At 40.6% G+C, this 18,407-nt stretch overlaps 1 protein-coding gene across 1 annotated transcript; it reads left to right on the top strand.

Moving 5' to 3' along the window:
* The first annotated feature begins 1,275 nt into the window (after positions 1-1,275).
* LOC18448606 (Vps51/Vps67 family (components of vesicular transport) protein) lies at positions 1,276-18,078 on the top strand. Its single transcript, XM_006858667.4, has 6 exons — positions 1,276-3,712; positions 5,649-5,843; positions 10,615-10,928; positions 11,211-11,390; positions 17,355-17,532; positions 17,688-18,078. Exons 1-6 carry the CDS (start codon positions 1,565-1,567, stop codon positions 17,865-17,867), a joined length of 3,195 nt encoding a protein of 1,064 aa, XP_006858729.2. The 5' UTR covers positions 1,276-1,564; the 3' UTR covers positions 17,868-18,078.
* Positions 18,079-18,407: the final 329 nt, after the last annotated feature.

Here is an 18,407-nt window from a genome sequence, read left to right as displayed (position 1 = left end):
AACACCGTCAAACTCTGCTAAGCATCTAAGAGTGTCATCAATTTTGTGCCTAACATTAACTGGTTGTCACTCCTCCAAGCAGTAAGCCTACGCTTAACGCTGAGGAGCTTATTATGGAGCAGAAAGTCTATAGAGCCAAAAGAGATGAGAGTTTTCCCAGGCACTTCTAATGAGGTCAGGAACCCCTTTTCAGCAAGCCAACCTTCTTCAAATCTGAAGGGTTTAGGACCTGAAGAATGGGTGTGTGTTTCGAGGACAGTCAAGGGAGGGCCTTGACAAGAGTACAAGGAAAACACTCCGACCAGTTCCCGAACGCCAAGAATCTGTCTAATTTAGACATAGATAAATTCGAAGAACTGTTATTGGTCTAAGTGAAAGCAATACCACAAATAGGAAGATCAATCAAGGCATGAGATTCAATAAAGTTACTGAACATACGCATAGTTGACGTAATAGAAACATTGTAATTACTTTCATGAGGCCACCTAATAAAGTTAAAATCCCCCCAAACAACAATGGTAAGGGAAATCAAGACAGAAATCAGACACCTTAATAAAAAGATGCTTTCAGGCAAAATATGTGGTCCACAAACATTAAGCAGGCCCCATCGAAAATCTAAAATAGGTCCACAAACTATTCAACTCGAGCACTACTTGAGTCTGGATTTGGGTCCAACATTATATTTTTAGGTCTTAATTTATGAAATATATTTAAGGAAAAATATCCATTTTAAAATTATAAATCTTTTCATTTTTGGGTTGGGTTGGATCCGGTCTAGGTCCTTTATATTTTTGGGTCCAGGTATTGTTCCAGGTCCGGTGACTTTGGGTCCGACCTGACCCTTTGCCTCCCCGAGTTCGTACAGCCCATGTTCGAGGCTATAAACCCATCCGAAATTTTATCCAAACTTTCGCTCGCTTGCGGCCGATACCGAAATTTACGCTATCTCACGCATGCGACGTTGTACGTGTCGGATCTGGAACGGTGTCCCTTCCCTGCATTTGAAGTTTGCCTCCTCTCTCTCTCTCTCTCTAAACTCTTCTCTCTCTAAACCAGAAGCCAAACTGCCCCAACAAAAGCCCTAGAAGAAGAACGAACTCTCTGAAACGTTGATTCTATTTGAAAACCGTAAACCCAATTATCTGAGGCAGCATTGAAGAAAGTTTTGGCTGCATAGGATAGGTAAAAGTCCTTTTTCCACATTTTTGTCAGCATCTCAGACAAGTCTGCGACTTTATTTTATGAGCGCTGAATGGACAGGAGAAGAGCTTCTCTAACGCTCGGTTTTTCTGAAATTTCCCCAATTATCATACCCAGACCCTAATTCTCTGTAAGCCTAAAGATATCACCACCTTGCATTTCTCAGTATCCGCCATGAAAGCTTTGAAAACCCTAATTTTGCAAACCTGACTCTTTATGAACCCCTGCCACCAATTCTCTGTGACTCCTGCCATGAAAGCAGGAGCAGCAGCAGAGGAAGAGGAGGAAGATGGGGAAATAGAATGATACACAGTCAATGATAAAGAAAAGGAAATAATCCACTGTATGAAACTTGAATTCCACCATGAAAGCTGGGCCAGCTCCATTGGGAATCGGTTCCATGGATGCGGAGACTCTATTTTGCTCAAAAGCAGTTTCAGAGATCAGAACAGTGGAGGCGAATACAAGGAAAGAAATCGAGGCCAAAAAAGAGGACCTTCGCCAACTGGTAGGAACAAGTTACAGAGACCTCTTGGCCTCTGCTGATTCCATTATCCATATGCGAGACTCTTGTCTTCGAATATCTCAAAACCTTAAACGTATTGATGGTGCACTTCTCTCTCTAAATCCTAGCCCTGACCTTAGCCCTAATCCAGATCCCAACAGGACAAATGCAAAACAAACAAGGGACAAACTTTACTCCATAGCCTCTAGGGTTAAATATCTGGTTGATACACCTGAGAACATATGGGGTTGCCTCGATGAATGCATGTTTCTTGAGGCAGCAGGTCGATACCTTAGGGCAAGAGCTGTATATGATCTGGTTGCCAATGCTCGAGTTGATGAGAATTCAATGATTTTGTCGAATTTTCCTCTGCTCAAGCATCAATGGCAGCTTGTTGAGAGCTTTAGGGTTCAGATCTCTCAGAGGAGTAGAGATCGATTACTTGATCAAGACTTGAATCTTGGGTTTTATGCAGATGCTTTGTCGGCCACTGCAATAATTGATGATCTCCATCCAAAACAGGTATTGACACTCTTCTTCGATTCTAGACGAACATGGGTTTCTCAAAAGTTGAGTTCTTTCTCAAAGGAATCAAGTGATCGGGATCTCGTTTCTAGGGTATTTTGCAATGTGATCAGGGTTATCCAGGTGAGTTTGTGGCAGGTGGGAGAGCTATTTTTGCAGGTTTTGAATGATATGCCATTGTTTTATGAAACAGTTTTGGGCACACCTCCTGGTTCTCAACTATTTGGGGGAATTCCAAATCCTGATGAAGAAGTTAGACTATGGAAGCTTCATAGAGAGAGATTAGAGACTGTTATGGTAATCCTACCTGGTGAATTTGTGGCTGAAACTTGTTTATCATGGGTTAAATCTTGTGCAGATGATATCGGTTTGATGGGTAGGAGGTATTTGAATGATGTTATTAAAAGTGGGGAAGAACTCTCCTATGTAGAGAAGTGTGTTAGAGAGACATTAGAGGATCGGGGGGTATTGGAGGGGAGCCTAGATTGGCTTCGCAGTGTGTTTGGTTCAGAGATTGAATCTCCATGGCAAAGTGTTTGTGAGCTCGTGTTAAAGGAGCCAAAAAATTTATGGGAGGAGATGTTGGAACCTATTTTTGTTGAAAGAATGAAAGAGATCGTGCACTTGGGTTTCGAAGATCTTGAGAGAAACGTTAACATTAGGGCTTCAATGAGCGGAATTAACGAACCCGAAGCTTCTTCAAGGATGAATTCCTCAGGTGGGGTCTGGTTTGTGGAGCCAAAGGATTGGAAGACAGGACTTGGGTTGAAAAGCGTGCCTGAAGATATTGAGTTCCACAGCTGTCTCAATGCTTATTTTGGGCCTGAAGTTGGTCGAATCAGAGATGCAGTGGACCAAAGATGTAAAGATATATTGGAGGATTTGTTGCATTTCTTCCAAGCTCATAATTTGCAGTCTAGGATGAAGGAGCTCTCACCATATCTTCAAAGTGAGTGCTACAAATGCATAACAACCATTGTAAAGGAGCTTGAACAGGAATTGGAGCATTTATACTCAATTTTAGGGCACCACAAAAAGTCTGATTCACTAGGAGATCAATCGTTAAACCCATCTGTTATCATTGAGAGGACTCTTTTTATCGGTAGGCTCTTATTTGCTCTTCGAAATCATTCAAGCCACATACCATTGATACTAGGGTCTCCGAGACTGTGGGTTCTCCAGGGAAAAAGTGGAGGTTTCCATGATGGGTTATCACTATCTAGGCAATCTAAAGCAAATTTTGATCAGTCGTCCATAGAGAGCCCACGAAGACAGTTGTTTTCGCCTCGAAGTGGCTTTGTTAGTCCCTTTGCAGTGGATGATGCTTCCAACCTGAAACTTGAAGAACTAAGCAGGACTCTAAGAGAGCTTTGCGTCAAGGCACATGGGCTGTGGATATCATGGGTTTCTGATGAGCTATCAACCACCTTGGCTGAGGATCTCCAGAAGGATGATGTGTTATCTGAAACGACTTCTATGAGTGTATGTGGAGCTTTATTGATACCTTAGAATCTCTTAAGACTGAAGATTTTTTTATTTTTCATTTTTGTAATGATTTTAGTTTTGAACACTCACTACAACTTTTTGCCCCAAACCTTTGTGCTTTTTGAACTATATCTTTGAGATGGTGTCTATTCTCCTACTATGAATCATTTGGATGAGGCATGGGCATTATAGTCTGCATTAAATTCCAGCAAAGGCCGAAGGATTCCTTTTTTTCCAATGGCATTTACATTGATTTACTTTGTTGTTTTATTATTGAAATTGAGGTCTAAAATTTCAGAGTAGATTTTCAATATGGGTATGCGTATTTTGTATAGTTGATTAAAATATATTGGAAGAACTGATGCAATTTGGAATGTGGACCTTTTGTTTTAAAGTTATGGAAAGGAAAAGTCATCAACATAACACACATTTCAGCTAATTGGGCAGAAACTTTGATGTTACTTATTAGCACTTCAGATCGGTAGGATAATCTCATTTCATTTAACCACCAGAAGACCACCGTTTATTTTATTTTTTTGTCTTTTCAATCATTGCTGAAGATTATCATTTAGGTAAAGGAGAGCATTTACATCATAGCATGTTTGCATACATCTCTTAAAACAAACGTATTGTTTTGCTGACCTGAATAAACTTGGAAGTAGTGGAGAAATGTAAAATATTTTGTTAATCTTGTATATGCCTTTTTGTTTTCTGTTCTGTTCAATGAACTAAAAGTCGGCTGCCCAGCCACCTAGGTGGCATTTTTAAAAAAATGCCTAGTCTTGGACTAGGTTGCCTGTTCTAGGCAGCTTTTGCTAGGTGCCGGCCTAGGCGGTGTAAAAGGCGTGCGCTTGGGCGCCACCTTGAAAGGGGGGAAAAGGGTTTGAGGGGCCATTCTTGTTCCCAAAAACATTTTTAGTGAAGTTTAGAGTGAGACAACTTGACAAAAACTAGATTTGAAGATTTGTTGAGAGATCAAAATTTTTTTCGACCTCCTCGAATGGTCATGATAAAGGACATTCATCCCCAATCTTTTTGAGGCTTATAGTGGTTGTAAAAGAGGAGATTTGAGAACCAAAATATTTGGGTTATGCCCAATATCGATTCCACTTCAAGAAGGTTAGTATGTTTCAATACTTTTTATTAGGTTATGTATTTGGCTTTTTCACATTGTCTTATGATGCTATTCTTTGCTATTTGTATTTTTTTTGGTGATACTTTATGATATATATTTGATATGTTATTGTTTATTTGGATTATTTTTTTCCCATTTTGATATGTAGTCTGGGTCTTTGGGAAACAATTCAATAAAAAAAGTCCATTGTCCCTAAATCGAATGAATATCGTTTTTTTACCCTTTTTTTTTAGCGTTTTAAATGTTGCTTTTGAATTTTAACTATTTAAATTACAGTCTATAGTCGTATGTTGCTTTTGAGTTTTAACTATTTAAATTACAAAACTTACTTATTAAAATAAAAAAGTCATTTCTTTATATAATAAAATGGGGGAGGGTGTGGGTGGGCTAAAAATCCGCAAGGATCTGCACTGCCCCAAAAAGCAGGCCGCCTTTGTCTCTGGGTGCCTGCCTAGGCACCTTGGCGGCCCAGAGATCAAACCGCCTAGGCGGCCGCCTCCGCATTTTTGAACATTGGTTCTGTTTTTTTCTTTGGTTTCTGCCAAGACAGTGCTTAAGAACTCAAAGATTATTTAACTGGGTTACCTGAGTGCTTATTGAGCTCTAGACCATATAGGTTTATTTTAATACCCACAATAATGAAACTTATAACATATCATCTTGAAAGCCTTATAACTTATAACATATGAGGACATTATTACAATCTCTTGTCATCTTACTCAAATGTTGTCTTCCTAAACATATTGCCCTTACCATATGTATAAATTGATTTATAGTTACACTGTGAAATTCTTGCAGGGCTGGGAAGAAACAGTAATGAAACAAGAGCAGCCAGAAGGTGGCCCATTGGAAATAAAAATAGCGCTTCCTTCCATGCCTTCACTTTATGTCACTGCTTTTCTGTTTCAAGTATGTCAAGAAATTCATAGAACTGGAGGCCATGTCCTTGACAAATTCATTCTACATAATCTTGCGAGGAATCTTTTGGAAAAGGTAAGCAGAATATTTTGGTTCTTCTTATCGGCATGGATTTTATTTAACAGTGAACCATTGAATAATCTAGTTAAAAGGTTTAGGATTGTATCTTTTTCCCTTGCTGTTACTTTCATTTTGTTAACGGTTGGCTTGAGTCGATGCTTTTATTATTTGTGGGCAGTCAGTGTGATATTTGTCGATGCAAATGGTTCACAAGGAAACTTATATATATACACCCACACACAAATACAAGCCTTATCCCATTGGGGTCGGCTATACAAATCCACGTTTTGCCATTTTGCTCTATCAAGGGCCATACCCTTGGTAAGACCCATAAGCCGCCATTTGCTTACAGGGAACACCCTAGCATGATCAAATATCATTGAAACTGGATTCATGAAAAGATGTGGCAAAGTTTTACGTTGGTTGCATACCTAACATAAACCTTCTCCTTTACTCGGGCTTGGGATCGGCATGGGGCTGGCCAAGGTGTGTGTCTATATATATTTATATAAATATGGGCTCAATGATTCTTAAATTAGAGGAGCAATTAGGGTGTCTACAGTGATTAATTGGCACTGAAAAATCATAGGAACCTTGTACCTGTGATGGTACTCGAACTCTATCATCCCCCTCATACTCCCAGATCCTGTCCTCTAGCTGCTTCTTTCGCCATTGTCATTTAAAATGCAGGCATTGGCCTGCTTCTGCTTTTGTTTGCATCTACCACTTCCACTATTGGGTCAGTGGATTTAGAAATAACGGGAGATGTCTGAAAATTGCAATTTTACGCAGTGGCGACACTCACTTATTCCTTGATATGATGTCCCACAAAATGCAAATTGTTTCAAGCTATCTTTTGCGTATGTAAGCTAGACTCAAAGAACTTTAGTAATCAAGATATCACTGAAATCCAATGCACTTGAAGAATCAGCTCTCCGAAGGTCCCTGTTGTCTGCTACCTACAGAACATTGGCATAGACAGTAAAGCCCTGGATTTTGGAGTGATAAACCAACACAGTGCGCTGTTTGACAGCCAGGAATCCTTCTAGGTTCTCAAGCCCACATATAGGGAGGTCCAAGGCAGAGCCTGTCTGGGCTTGAGGTTAATACTCCTTCTCTATCTGGTGGTTGACCGAGTCGAGCATGCTGAACGAAAGTTCATGGAGTAGACCGCAAGATACAACCCTCCTTGGCCTGGGTCCTTAGTCCTTATGCTCATAAATTGGGTTTACGACACCATTGTATAACTTCTAGGAGGTCCCTTGCCCTTCCTTGTTAATCTTGGATGCAAGAGACATGTCCTCCTTGTTCCTCCGAAGAGACATGTGGCCTCAATTTGCTTCATGAAGGTGACACCTTGCCAAAATAACCTTCCTCTTGTTATACTAGCAATCATTGACCCTATCTCCATATGGGTTAATCAGTTCTAGACCAGGCACCAGCCACTTTAACAGAGATTTTTCTTCTTTTGAGGACCAAAGGCTTAAGTACATGTGTGTTGGGAGTTGAAACTGTCTTTTGGTTTCACCAATAGGATTCTTTAGACATGGGAGTAGACATATGTGCAAAACTGCATTTATGTGTGCATTCAAGCAGTAGATCAATGATCTTTCTTAGTGGTGGAAGGTGGAAGTCTCTACCGGACAAATTATCACCCATGGGAAGTGGAAATTTCTAAGAAAAATTCATTATTAAGGTTTTCATACCGGTGTGAGTTGCACTATACATATTCCTGCACTTGCTCGCACAAATTAACAACTTCTTAAGTCTCACTACTCTGGTGGCAGCTCCCACTGCATGAAACCCGCCTGCATAAGCAATAGAGCGATCTGAGACCACCCCACTGAGAGCACCAAAGAGGGCCATGCCACATACTCCTACTCTCTAGGTGATAACTTTCTACTTCTAACTCCGTTTTGGGTCTATGACAACTTGCTGAAAAGCTATCATTGACCTTGTTTGGGAAGCACCCACTTATTGGGAAGCTCACACTCTCTAGGGCATAACCTTTCACCCTGGTACTGTTGGCTGGAAAATTCAGTTTTATGGAGCCACCGGGCACTAGCCCTGGTCTCAGGTATGTCTAATCATGCAGGGCCCTGACTATATACCCAACATCTTCTCCTGCTCAACACCTGTATACTGAAGTTTTCTAAAAGGAAAGAGTTTATATAACTTGTCGACTTTATATTGTAGAACTGTAGAAGTTAGTTACACTTCAAAAACCTGGCCAAAAATGTTGTTCTGACGCTTGAAAACCCTCAAATTTATCATTTCAAACTCTAAGATATATAGATATAAAAAAGAAAAGGATTTCAAGTTCTAAAAATAGTCCATCTTGTAGCATATTATATGGACCGTATTTTTAAGTTTTTATAGATCTGCTTGATTAGTGCCATATTTTGAACTTTTAAATTTTATAATTAGGTGCGAAATATATTTTCAGTCATCGTAAGCTTTCCGGGACCGAAATTGCATCTTCTAATAGAATTTGAAAGTATGCCTTACTTTGATTGCTTAAGGGAACCCCACATTTTCTAAAATGATTAGGCCTTTTGTAGGGGCTTTAACAGTTTGGGGGTGTTGTCTCCTTTGGACCTAGTGTCTGTGTTGCAAGGAGTGTTTCTTCCTTGTGAAGGGGTTGGTGGTTGGGTTAGCATTGAAAGATAAGTTGTTGGTGAGATGTTTTTTTTTTCCTCAAGTTCATAGGGCCTCCTAGGGTACATTGCATTGTTCCAGTTGGTATGAAATGCACTGGTTCCCGTGATGGTTCTCTTTTGGTTGGTTTGAATTGATAAAAAACCTCATATTAACCACCTTCATCATAAATGTAAAGAACTACCCTATATGTAGCATGTGCAGACCTGGGAGGGGGGTGGAACTGCTAGCCACATCGTATTGCACGTCTTAGTTACTTGATTAGTTTGATCCTCATTAATGAGGGACTTTGATTTGGACTGGGTCAGACCTTTTGACTCACTCTTTTTGGAAGGGGGCATGTTCCTGTTCCTGATTTGGTGCCACACCCAATATATGTAAACTGCTGGCCACCTCCTACTGCACTTCTTGGTTACCTTTTTGGTTTGATCCTCATTCATGAGGGACTTTGGTTTGGACTGGGTCAGACCTTCCTCAGTTGACTCACTCTTTTTGGAGGGGGGCATGTTCCTGTTCCTGATTTGGTGCCACACCCCGTGGAAGCTCTGTTCATTATTGGTTGTGTGATGTGTTTGGAAAGAGCATAAATCATGGAATATGTGAGGGGTTTCCTACCTGGTGGCAGTCACAAGTGATGGGATATGTAGAACACCCCTTGCTACTGATAAGTTTTTTGTTTAGGGTGGTGGAGCGTGGGATCCATTTTTGTGGAGAGATTTCATATTTGAGGAATTCTTCATTACCTTTGCTTGCATTCTTGATGGATGCCAGTTCTCTTGCCAATCTACAATTAAAAGAAGGTTTTGGTTGGACCTTTCTATTTTTTTCTTGTTCACCCTCTACTTCATGGCAGGGTTTTTTGTAATCATTCATTTCTGTTGTTTTTTTTTGTGGGTGATACATAATTCTTTTTCTCAATGAATTTAAGTTACTTGTAAAGAAAAAATGAGGGAAAGTAGACTTAGGTGGTCTGGCCATGTATAGAGTCGACTCACTATAACACTAGTTAGGACGTGTGATTTGGTTCAAGTAGAAGGATCTAAAAAGGCAAGGCAAAGGCCTAAAAGGGAATGGATGGAAGTAGTGAGAAAAGATGTGGACTTATGGTCTTACTGAGGGAATGACCTTTGCTAGAGCAGAATGGTGGAACAAGATTTGTGTAGCCAACCCCAAAGAGTTAGGATAAAGTTCTGATGATGATGATGATGACAACTTGTAAAGAGGGATTCACTGTTGGAGAGACTTATATGAATGGGGAATGAAAGTTCCTTTGATGCATTCACTCTTGCATTCAACGAAGTCTACTGATGTCAATGTATTGCAGTCTTGCAGCTTTACTTGTAAGATTAGTTGGCTTTGTAAGTGGCAGCAGGAGTGTGCTTTGATCTAAATCTATGAGTGGTTTGTTTTCTCGTATTACTGGGATTTCTATAAACTGTTTTGCACGCCAATCTGATGGTAATATTAGTGGGTGGTCAGGAACTCTTTTAGTTTATGCTTATCACTATTTTTGATTAATTTCATTTCCTAGTAATTTGTTTGCTATTAATGTATCACTGGAGGAAGTCCTTAAGGTTCTATTCTGCTTGAGCTCATCCTGTACCATCTTGGAGGGGAGAGCTTATTGTGCGCCCTTATCATTTCCTTGCCATTGTAATCTTTATTTTCTAAATGATATTGTTACCAATACCCAAACAAAAGAAAAGAATAAAGAATGCTGGAAGGGAGAGTGTGGCACTTGGAGCTGTGCTTGTCCATACAACTTTTGTAAATTATGGCCATGATTGTTTAGCATCCATGCTTGACAATTTACACTGAATATGGTTGGAGATATTGGCACTTGGAGCTGTGCTTGTCCATACAACTTTTGTAAATTATGGCCATGATTGTTTAGCATCCATGCTTGACAATTTACACTGAATATGGTTGGAGATATTCTGGAATTTGAAACTTAGATTGCATCATATGCATGCACAATTGTCTATGTTATTTGAAATTTGAAACTGTTATACTAGAATATTTTGGATCGACTTAATTAGTAGCTGTGCCTGGTTTTCCCCTTATTGTACTCAACTTGCTTTAGTGACATGATCTGTATAGGATACTAAGTTGTGATGTTTCCTTGTAGGTATTGAGTATCTATGAAAACTTCCTCTCGAATTTGGACAGTCTTACTGTTCAAGTAACAGAAAAAGGAGTTTTGCAAGTTCTGTTTGACCTGCGGTTCATTTCAGACATTCTATCTGGCGGAGGAAAAGAAATATCCTTTACTAATACCGACTCTAATGCCATGGGGACTGAGTTATTGAAAAAGATAATGTCTAGGCCTCCTAATAGGAGGAAACCTGTACCTCCTGTCCAGCCTGATTCTGCTACTAGAGATCGTGTGATGAAATTACTCAATAATCTTTCAGAGAGGCTGGATCCTATAGACTGGGCCACGTAAGCATATTAATGACACTTCTTTTAGTGACTAAGAAGTTTCTTACCAAGAAAAGAAAAACTCACAATAAGAATATTCCTTTGTCTATTAGTACCATATGAAACTTTTTGAAACTGTTGTGGTCCTCTTCTTGAACATGCTTTTCAGCCAGCCTGATAGGAAGTGAAGTTGTGTTCTTGTTTTGAACTTACTCATGTTTTCAACTCTTTTCAAACAAACACATTTCCATTGTCGACTATTACTTGTTTTAGGCTTATATGCTGAGGTTTGCAACTGGGCAGATATGAACCGTATCTTTGGGAGAATGCGAAGCAGTCATATCAGCGACATGCAGTCCTGTTTGGATTCTTGGTACAGCTCAATCGTATGTACACTGATACTGTTCAAAAACTGCCTACAAATGCAGAGTCAAATATTTTGCGGTGTGCCACAATACCTCGTTTCCTGTTTCTTCCAATTGGGTATCTCTCAGACCATATTTTATTTTCCTTTTTTGTTTGGGTTGTTCAGTGGCAGGAGTCGAACTTGGGACAATGTGTTGTGAACAACTAATCAATAAATCCCAAGTCCGATTTCCATTTTCTCTACATGGGGCTCTTCATCTATTGTTTCTTATTTAATGTTGACTTCTCTTTTTCTTTTTCTTTGAAATTGTTAACTGTTAATGTTTGACTTCTCATTGTTGGTGAAGTTTTCTTATATTACTATCTGCCTGGACTTACTATATGTGAGATACTAGCCTAATAATACCAATCCTAAAAAAGAAGGGATGGGCTCTAGAAACCAAAGTTTTGCAACTCCAGCTTTCAACTTTTTTAACCAAATCAACTTGATTTGGTCAAAATAGGTGGACTCATTTTGTGCACACTATCCTGACTCAACTCCAATTGAGTGCTGAATATCAGTTGCAGAAGTGTCATGGGCCTGCTTTAGACACCCAATCTGGAATATGAAATTGCCCAGGACCGCATATCCTTGTAGTTGGGAAAAGGCTATGATGATGATTATATCTTGTGCATGTTTTCTGGAGAGTCCATCTTGTCTTCTTTTTTGTTTCCAATTCAGTCATTAGATATTATGCCTGCAATTTAGTTTCTTTTTGTTTGTTTTGTTAGATAGTTATAAATAACTGTGGTTGTCACGAGACATTTACAGTTATTTTTGTCATGCTTTTGATGGATACTGACAATGACAGTTATTGAAGGACACAAGGATTTCGATTATTAAAGATAACGTTACTATTACATGAAAATATGGGTTCTGCAGTTACTTATATTAATGAACAAAAAGGATGTGGTCATTTTCATCATGAAACAGTGGTAGATTTAATTGTATATAAAGCACTAATACATAAAAGAATGTCAGAGGTGAGAACCAACCTCTGGCATTCTTTGGTCAATGGTTTTCCCTATCAAGAATCAGTTTTAGATGTGATGTATACTAGCACAAATGCATAAAAGTATGTCAGAGGTGAGAACTGGCCTGTGAATAAAAAAGAAGACTGGCTTTGGGTCATTGGGAAGTCAGGCTACATCACAGTATCATATCATAAATTGTGGGATTCACAGACATATTCTACTAGCATTAATTTTTCATTGCATCTTTAGAATCCCTAAATAGTTGATGGCAGTGTTAAAAAATTCGGCTGCCTGGCTGCCCAGGCAGTCTAGGAAGGCCACCAAACTGAAGTGGCCCACCCCCAGGCAGTCATGTGCCTAGGCGGGTGGCTCGACCTGCCTAGTGCTACCCCATTAAAAGAAACCAAAAAAAAGGGGTAAAAAATGTAAGTCCCTTTGAAATAAAATATATAACAAGCAAAATCAAGGGCTAGAAAGAAGTGTGTTAAGCCCCTTAAAAGAAGGCAGCAGGGTTCAAGAGAGAGAGAAACACTTTAGAAAGAAAAACCCTAATTGCCTATTAACGTTGCAGTGACCTTCCACTCTCTCTCTCTCTCTCTCTCTCTCTTTCTTCCCTGAACAAACAACAGCAGGTTGTCGCAAAAACAGCAGTGAGCAGGAGAGAGAACTTAAAAAACCAGAACCTCCATTAACATAGCAGAACCTCTCCTCTCTTTCTCTGTCTCTCTCTCTCTCTCTCCTCTTTTTTCTTCCGTAGTTCACACCCTGAGGACAAAGATATAATGTAGGACTATAAAATATGACAAAATTACCTCATTTTTTGGAATTTCTAATGGTACCCCTCAGTCTTCTCTTCACACTACTCTGGTTGTCCAAACCACCAAAGAAACCCTCCCAACACCTACACAGACAAAAAACCCACCAAACGACAATTACAACCCCACTTTAGGGCTGCCAGGGTTTTTAGGTGCCTGCCTGGGCGGCGGGATCTGAATTTTTCTACTTGATGATGAATTCAAGGCTTGAAACTAAAGAACATAACAGGAATATGCGAGAAAATTTAAATGATGAATGTGACTAAATTTCAGCCATTTATAGAATAAAAGTAACTATGCAAATTCTTGCAGGAAAGGCACAAGTACCAGAAGTTAGGCAACAATGATTGCTATGGGATTAGCTTTTTGCATTGTCTTGATTGCTAGAGTTACGTCAAAGTTTTTGTATATTCAATAGTCATCAGAAGGCTCAGTGGACCCAATACCCGTCAACCCTTTGCAGAAAGCTGGGGATGTGGCATTGACTCTCTTCCCTCAACCTACCTTGGTTTGCCTCTTTTCTACTGTAAACCAAAAAAATCCCAGTGGAGCCACCTCATAGATAAATTTGACAGGAAGTTGGCATCATGGAAAGGGAGGTACCTCTCCCTGGCTGGTAGATTAACCTTAATAAAAGCAGCTCTATCCGGTGTCCCCATCTTTCAAATGTCTCTCTTCCACCTTCCTGCTTCTGTAGCCTCATGTCTAGAACAATGGATGCAAAATTTTTTGTGGTCCGGAGAAGGGACTACCAAAAAAGACCATCTTTTAGCTCGGAACAGTGTGCCGACCCAAATCTGCGGGGGGTCTGGGGATCCAAAGCCTGAAAAAGAACAATCTTGCTCTATTATGCAAGTGGTGGTGGAGACTAGCCGCTCACGGTGGTCACTTGTGGCACCTCGTTCTAAGCCACAAATACCGTCTTTCCTCCTCACATTGGTCCATCCCAGATTCTCAACCCCAAGCCGCCCCTGGTTTTTGGAGGCCAATCTCTCACTCCCTTCACCTCTTCAGAACCTATATTCGATTTCACCCCAGAAATGTTTCAAAAGTGCGATTCTGGCTTGACCTTTGGTTGGGTGGCTACCCCTATCGACTCAATTTCCACACCTTTTCTGCCTTGCCAGAAACCCTTCAGCCTCCATCGAGGAGTTCTTTCCTTCCTCAGGCTCTTTCAAGATCTTGGAACCCCCACCTTCGCAGACCTTTGCGGGATGAGGAACTCTCCGCCTTCCTAGACTTATCATCTGTCCTGTCCTCTTCTCACTCGCCATCTTAAGGGGAGGACAAAATTGGACTCCCTTCAAGGGTCTTCTCGGTCTCCTCTCTTTTCTGCAAACTCAACCTGCCCCCCTTGGGGGACAGCTGCATGCCCACCCCTCAATCTCCAAAGCTTGGAACCCTTTCATCCCCCCCAGGATCCAGGTTTTCAACTGGCTTGCCCTGTGGGGTAGAGTCTTAAATTAATAGTGGACCAACTACAAAGGAGAGGAATGCAAACCCCAAATAGATGCGTGATGTACCTCTCTGCAGAGGAGACTAACGGTCACCTGTTATTCACTGCCCACTCATAGATAACATCTGGGGTGATACCCTTCAACTTTTCGGATGGGAATGGGTAAACCCTTTGTCCGTTCCCAATCTATAGAAGCTTGCAGCCTTCCTGCCGTGGCCAAAATCTGGATCCTTGCTCTGGAAAGACACTGTTGTGGCGAATCTTTGGGCGATCTGGAAGGAGCGCAATAACATAATATTTCATGGCCTTTTTGCACCCATCCACAAGATCAAGGAAATGATCAGGGGCCTAGTCATTTTCTGGGCCACAAATCATAGCCACTTCAAACTTTTATCACCCTCCGAGTTCCACCTAAATTGGGCCAACATCCTCTTACATAGGCCGAGGAAGGTGCCTTGTTCAGCTCTTTTGTGACCTCTCGAGATGGGCAGTATTAAGCTAAATTTTGATGGTTCCTCTTTGGGTAATCCTGGCCCGGCAGGAATTGGAGGCATATTCAGAAACCACGAGGGATGTGCCTGACTTATTGGGCAACGACTACCGATTCTACTGAGGCAGAGGCCCATGCCCTCCTCGAAGGTCTTCGGGGGTTCAACCACTCATGGGGCTCTTCCCTCATAGTAGAAGGGGACTAAAAAAACGTCATGTCTTGGGCCTCTTGCAAATCTCACCCACCTTGGAGACTATGGAACCCCTTTGACGAAATTACTGATCTTTGCAGGCATATGCTCTCCTGGGCTCATATCTTGAGGGAGGCCAATCAAGTAGCTGATGATATAGTGAAGCAAGGAGCCTCTTCGGGGTAGTCTCATTACCTGATAATCCTCGGCGCAGGCCGCTATGCATCTGTTTCTTTGGGTGTTTTCTTTTATTATCTAGTTTCCTAGGTGGCCTCTTTTCTGCTTTCTGTTTGTTTGTCACCCCCATCGGTGACGTTCTTTTGTTAGCCCGTCGGGGTCGTTTTGAAACTTTCTTTTCATCAATACAATGTTGGCATTATCAAAAAAAAATTCATCAGAAGGTGGATACTTATAAGTACAATTTAGAGGCCACCATAGTGGAATGAAATTCCTAATCCAAATGCCTCGCCATATTCACTCACAAGGTAGCTATAAAGAAAATTTTACATATTAAAAAATTAGTGAAAATTTTCTAATTGGAACACTAAGGCTAGGGCTTGTAGTGTCTGGCATAAATGGTTCTTTGGTCACTGGCTTGTTGCGCTTCCAGTTTTTAGTGGTCACACCTTTTAATCAAGGAAAAATAGACCTCCAGTTAGGCACCTTGCTTTGTACGAATTTTGAAAGACAGCAGAGGTGCAGTTGGTTTCTAGTGGGTGTGAACTGCTTAATTTCTTTGGTAACATGAAGTGTTCCATCTTTATGAAGCAATTTGTTGAGGTGAACCAGTTGGTTGATGTTGAATATGGTTGCATGCTGTATTGTGGTTTTTGGGTAAAGGGAGGCTTGGAGATGGTATCTAAGAGCATATTGGAAGAAAATGGGGTGAAGTCTTTTTCACCTGATCTTGGGAAGTGGTTACTAAGGAGCCAATCTTTGTTAAACTTAGACGTCTTGACATAATGCAGGTGGTGACATGTACTTTCGTGATGACTGGTTGGTGTTTGGATTGTGTTTGTTAAGATGCACCATAAGACCGTGTGAGGTCCAGTTGAATAAAACAGCGGCTTTGTTTTAGAAAAAGCCATATATGGCTGATGACATTTAATTGGTGCTTTCCCAGCAATGGTGATCATTTTGGGTAGAGGGGATCAATAAACAGGAGTTTATTGTTTGCTAATAAACAGGAGTTTTCGTTTGCTAATAAACAGGAGTTTCTTGTTATAGACAAGTTTGGATGGGTCACTGATGTCTACAGATAAGGAGAGTATGATTTGAAGAGTTTTGGATCTAATACAGAGCCCACAGTATAAACCAGTAAATTAAAAACTCAATCTCAACTCGGTGAAACTCGCCAAGTCAACTCTGCTCTCCCTCTTTCCTTGTTTTATGAATGAAAAAATTGGATTTACTGAGTTTTTGGATAGGATAAAAGAAAAGGAAACCTTGAACATGAATGCAGTAGCACAAAAAACTTGGCCAGACGAATTAAACGCTGTACCTGTGGGGTTAGCCTTTTGCATTGTATTGATTGCTGGAGTTACTTCAAAGTTTCTTTATATTCTATATTCATCAGAAGGTACATACATATGAGTACAATTTAGAGGAATGAGATTCCTAGTCCACATGGCTGGCCATATTCACTCACAAGGTAAATGAAGAAAATTTTACATGTCAAAGAATTAGTGAAAATTTATGAGCTTTTATTTTGTGATTGTTTAGGCTTCGTTTGTGAACACCCTAAATCCTTAGTGCGGCCCTCTGTTGCAAAAGTAAAATAGGAAAGAAAAGACCTTCTGAAGTCTAAGAGCAGTGGTGTCTTGAATAGCCGCTCAATAGCAGGAGGTGATATGGTTATCGATACCACCATAGCATTCTTAACTGCATTCGATCTCTATTGCAAGGAAAACCACTTCCCAGAATTTAGCCTTCACTTCTTTCTTATGCTGCCATCCTCAATTCTATGCTGGATTTGTATGCATTATGCATTTTTTTTCTTCCACTTCTCAGATAGTCTGCTTTCGGATCCCTGTGATTATTGAGTTCTTCTCTTGTGCATGTGTTACGGCTGTTTATTTATTTTATTTTCTATATTTTTGCACAATTGTTCTTTCAGCGATCCTGTGTTTTCGTCAAGAGGAACGTCTACGTCAACTGTTTCGGCTTCATCAGATGAATTATCTTCGAGGAGCTCTTGGAAAGCGTACTCCAATGGAGAACTCTCTCCAAGACTCAATTTTGATGACAACTCGAACTTTGGTGCAACCCCACTGCTGAAGTCATTGATGAGCCAGGTATAATTTGAATGGTTTAAGAAAACCGTGGGTAGTTTTGTTGTTTGTAGCTGAACTTCTGCGTGTCTTTTTTGTGTGTGCGTGAGAGAGAGATCATCTATCTAATCCCAACTTTTTGTATGCACACTAAATATGGTTTTTGGGTTTAAACACAGGTTGGAAGCAAATTTGGAGAGGGCACCCTCAGACTTGGTTCAATGCTCACTGATAGCCAAGTTGGTAGGCTCAAAGACCGATCGGCAGCTGCCATGTCCACCTTCGGGGACATGTTACCAGCCCAGGCAGCTGGTCTTCTTTCTTCATTTACAGCAGGGACCACTAGGTATGATTCTTGAATGGCCGTGATGATGCCACATGGATCTCAATTGTGAATGCATGGTCTGGATTGGCCAGGGACTTTCGTATTGAGAGAGAGGGAGAGGGAGAGGGAGACGCCGATTGTGTATGTTCTTTTGTTGGATTCTATTTTTTTTTGTTGCTATAAAAGGAAATGAGAGAGCGTGTAAAAGCTTTTTGTCAGGGGAATAAGAGGCTTCATTCGGGTTCCATTTTTGATTTACTTGTGACCTTTGTATTTGTACATTGGATTGACTCTCTCTCTCTCTCTCTACCAAATTTGCTTCCAACCTGAGTTCAAATCCATGGTGGGGATCACCTTCATTGTATACTTAACAGAGGATTAGATTTTTGAGATACAGTCTCTCTCTCTCTGCTTGATTTAGCTTCCATTTTTATTTACATGTTTGTGATTTCAATGTGGTTGCACAATGGAAACGACTAGACATGATCTCTCTCCTCTCTCTCTCTCTCTCTCTCTCTCTCTCCCCCCTCTCTCTCTCTCTCTCTCTCTCCCCCTCTAGATTTGTGAAATGCAG

Source organism: Amborella trichopoda, chromosome 6 (genome assembly GCF_054954075.1).
Source record: "Amborella trichopoda isolate Santa Cruz 75 chromosome 6, AtrichopodaSantaCruz75HAP2 v2.0, whole genome shotgun sequence".
In the NCBI taxonomy this organism is placed as follows: domain Eukaryota; kingdom Viridiplantae; phylum Streptophyta; class Magnoliopsida; order Amborellales; family Amborellaceae; genus Amborella; species Amborella trichopoda.
This window is presented reverse-complemented; position numbering and strand designations above follow the sequence as displayed.

Coding starts and splice junctions, on each gene's coding strand:
- LOC18448606 (XM_006858667.4), top strand. CDS start 1,565: ATGAAAGCTGGGCCAGCTCCATTGGGAATCGGTTCCATGGATGCGGAG. Junction 3,713..5,648: donor CTGAAACGACTTCTATGAGT/GTATGTGGAGCT, acceptor AAATTCTTGCAG/GGCTGGGAAGAAACAGTAAT. Junction 10,929..11,210: donor GATCCTATAGACTGGGCCAC/GTAAGCATATTA, acceptor GCAACTGGGCAG/ATATGAACCGTATCTTTGGG.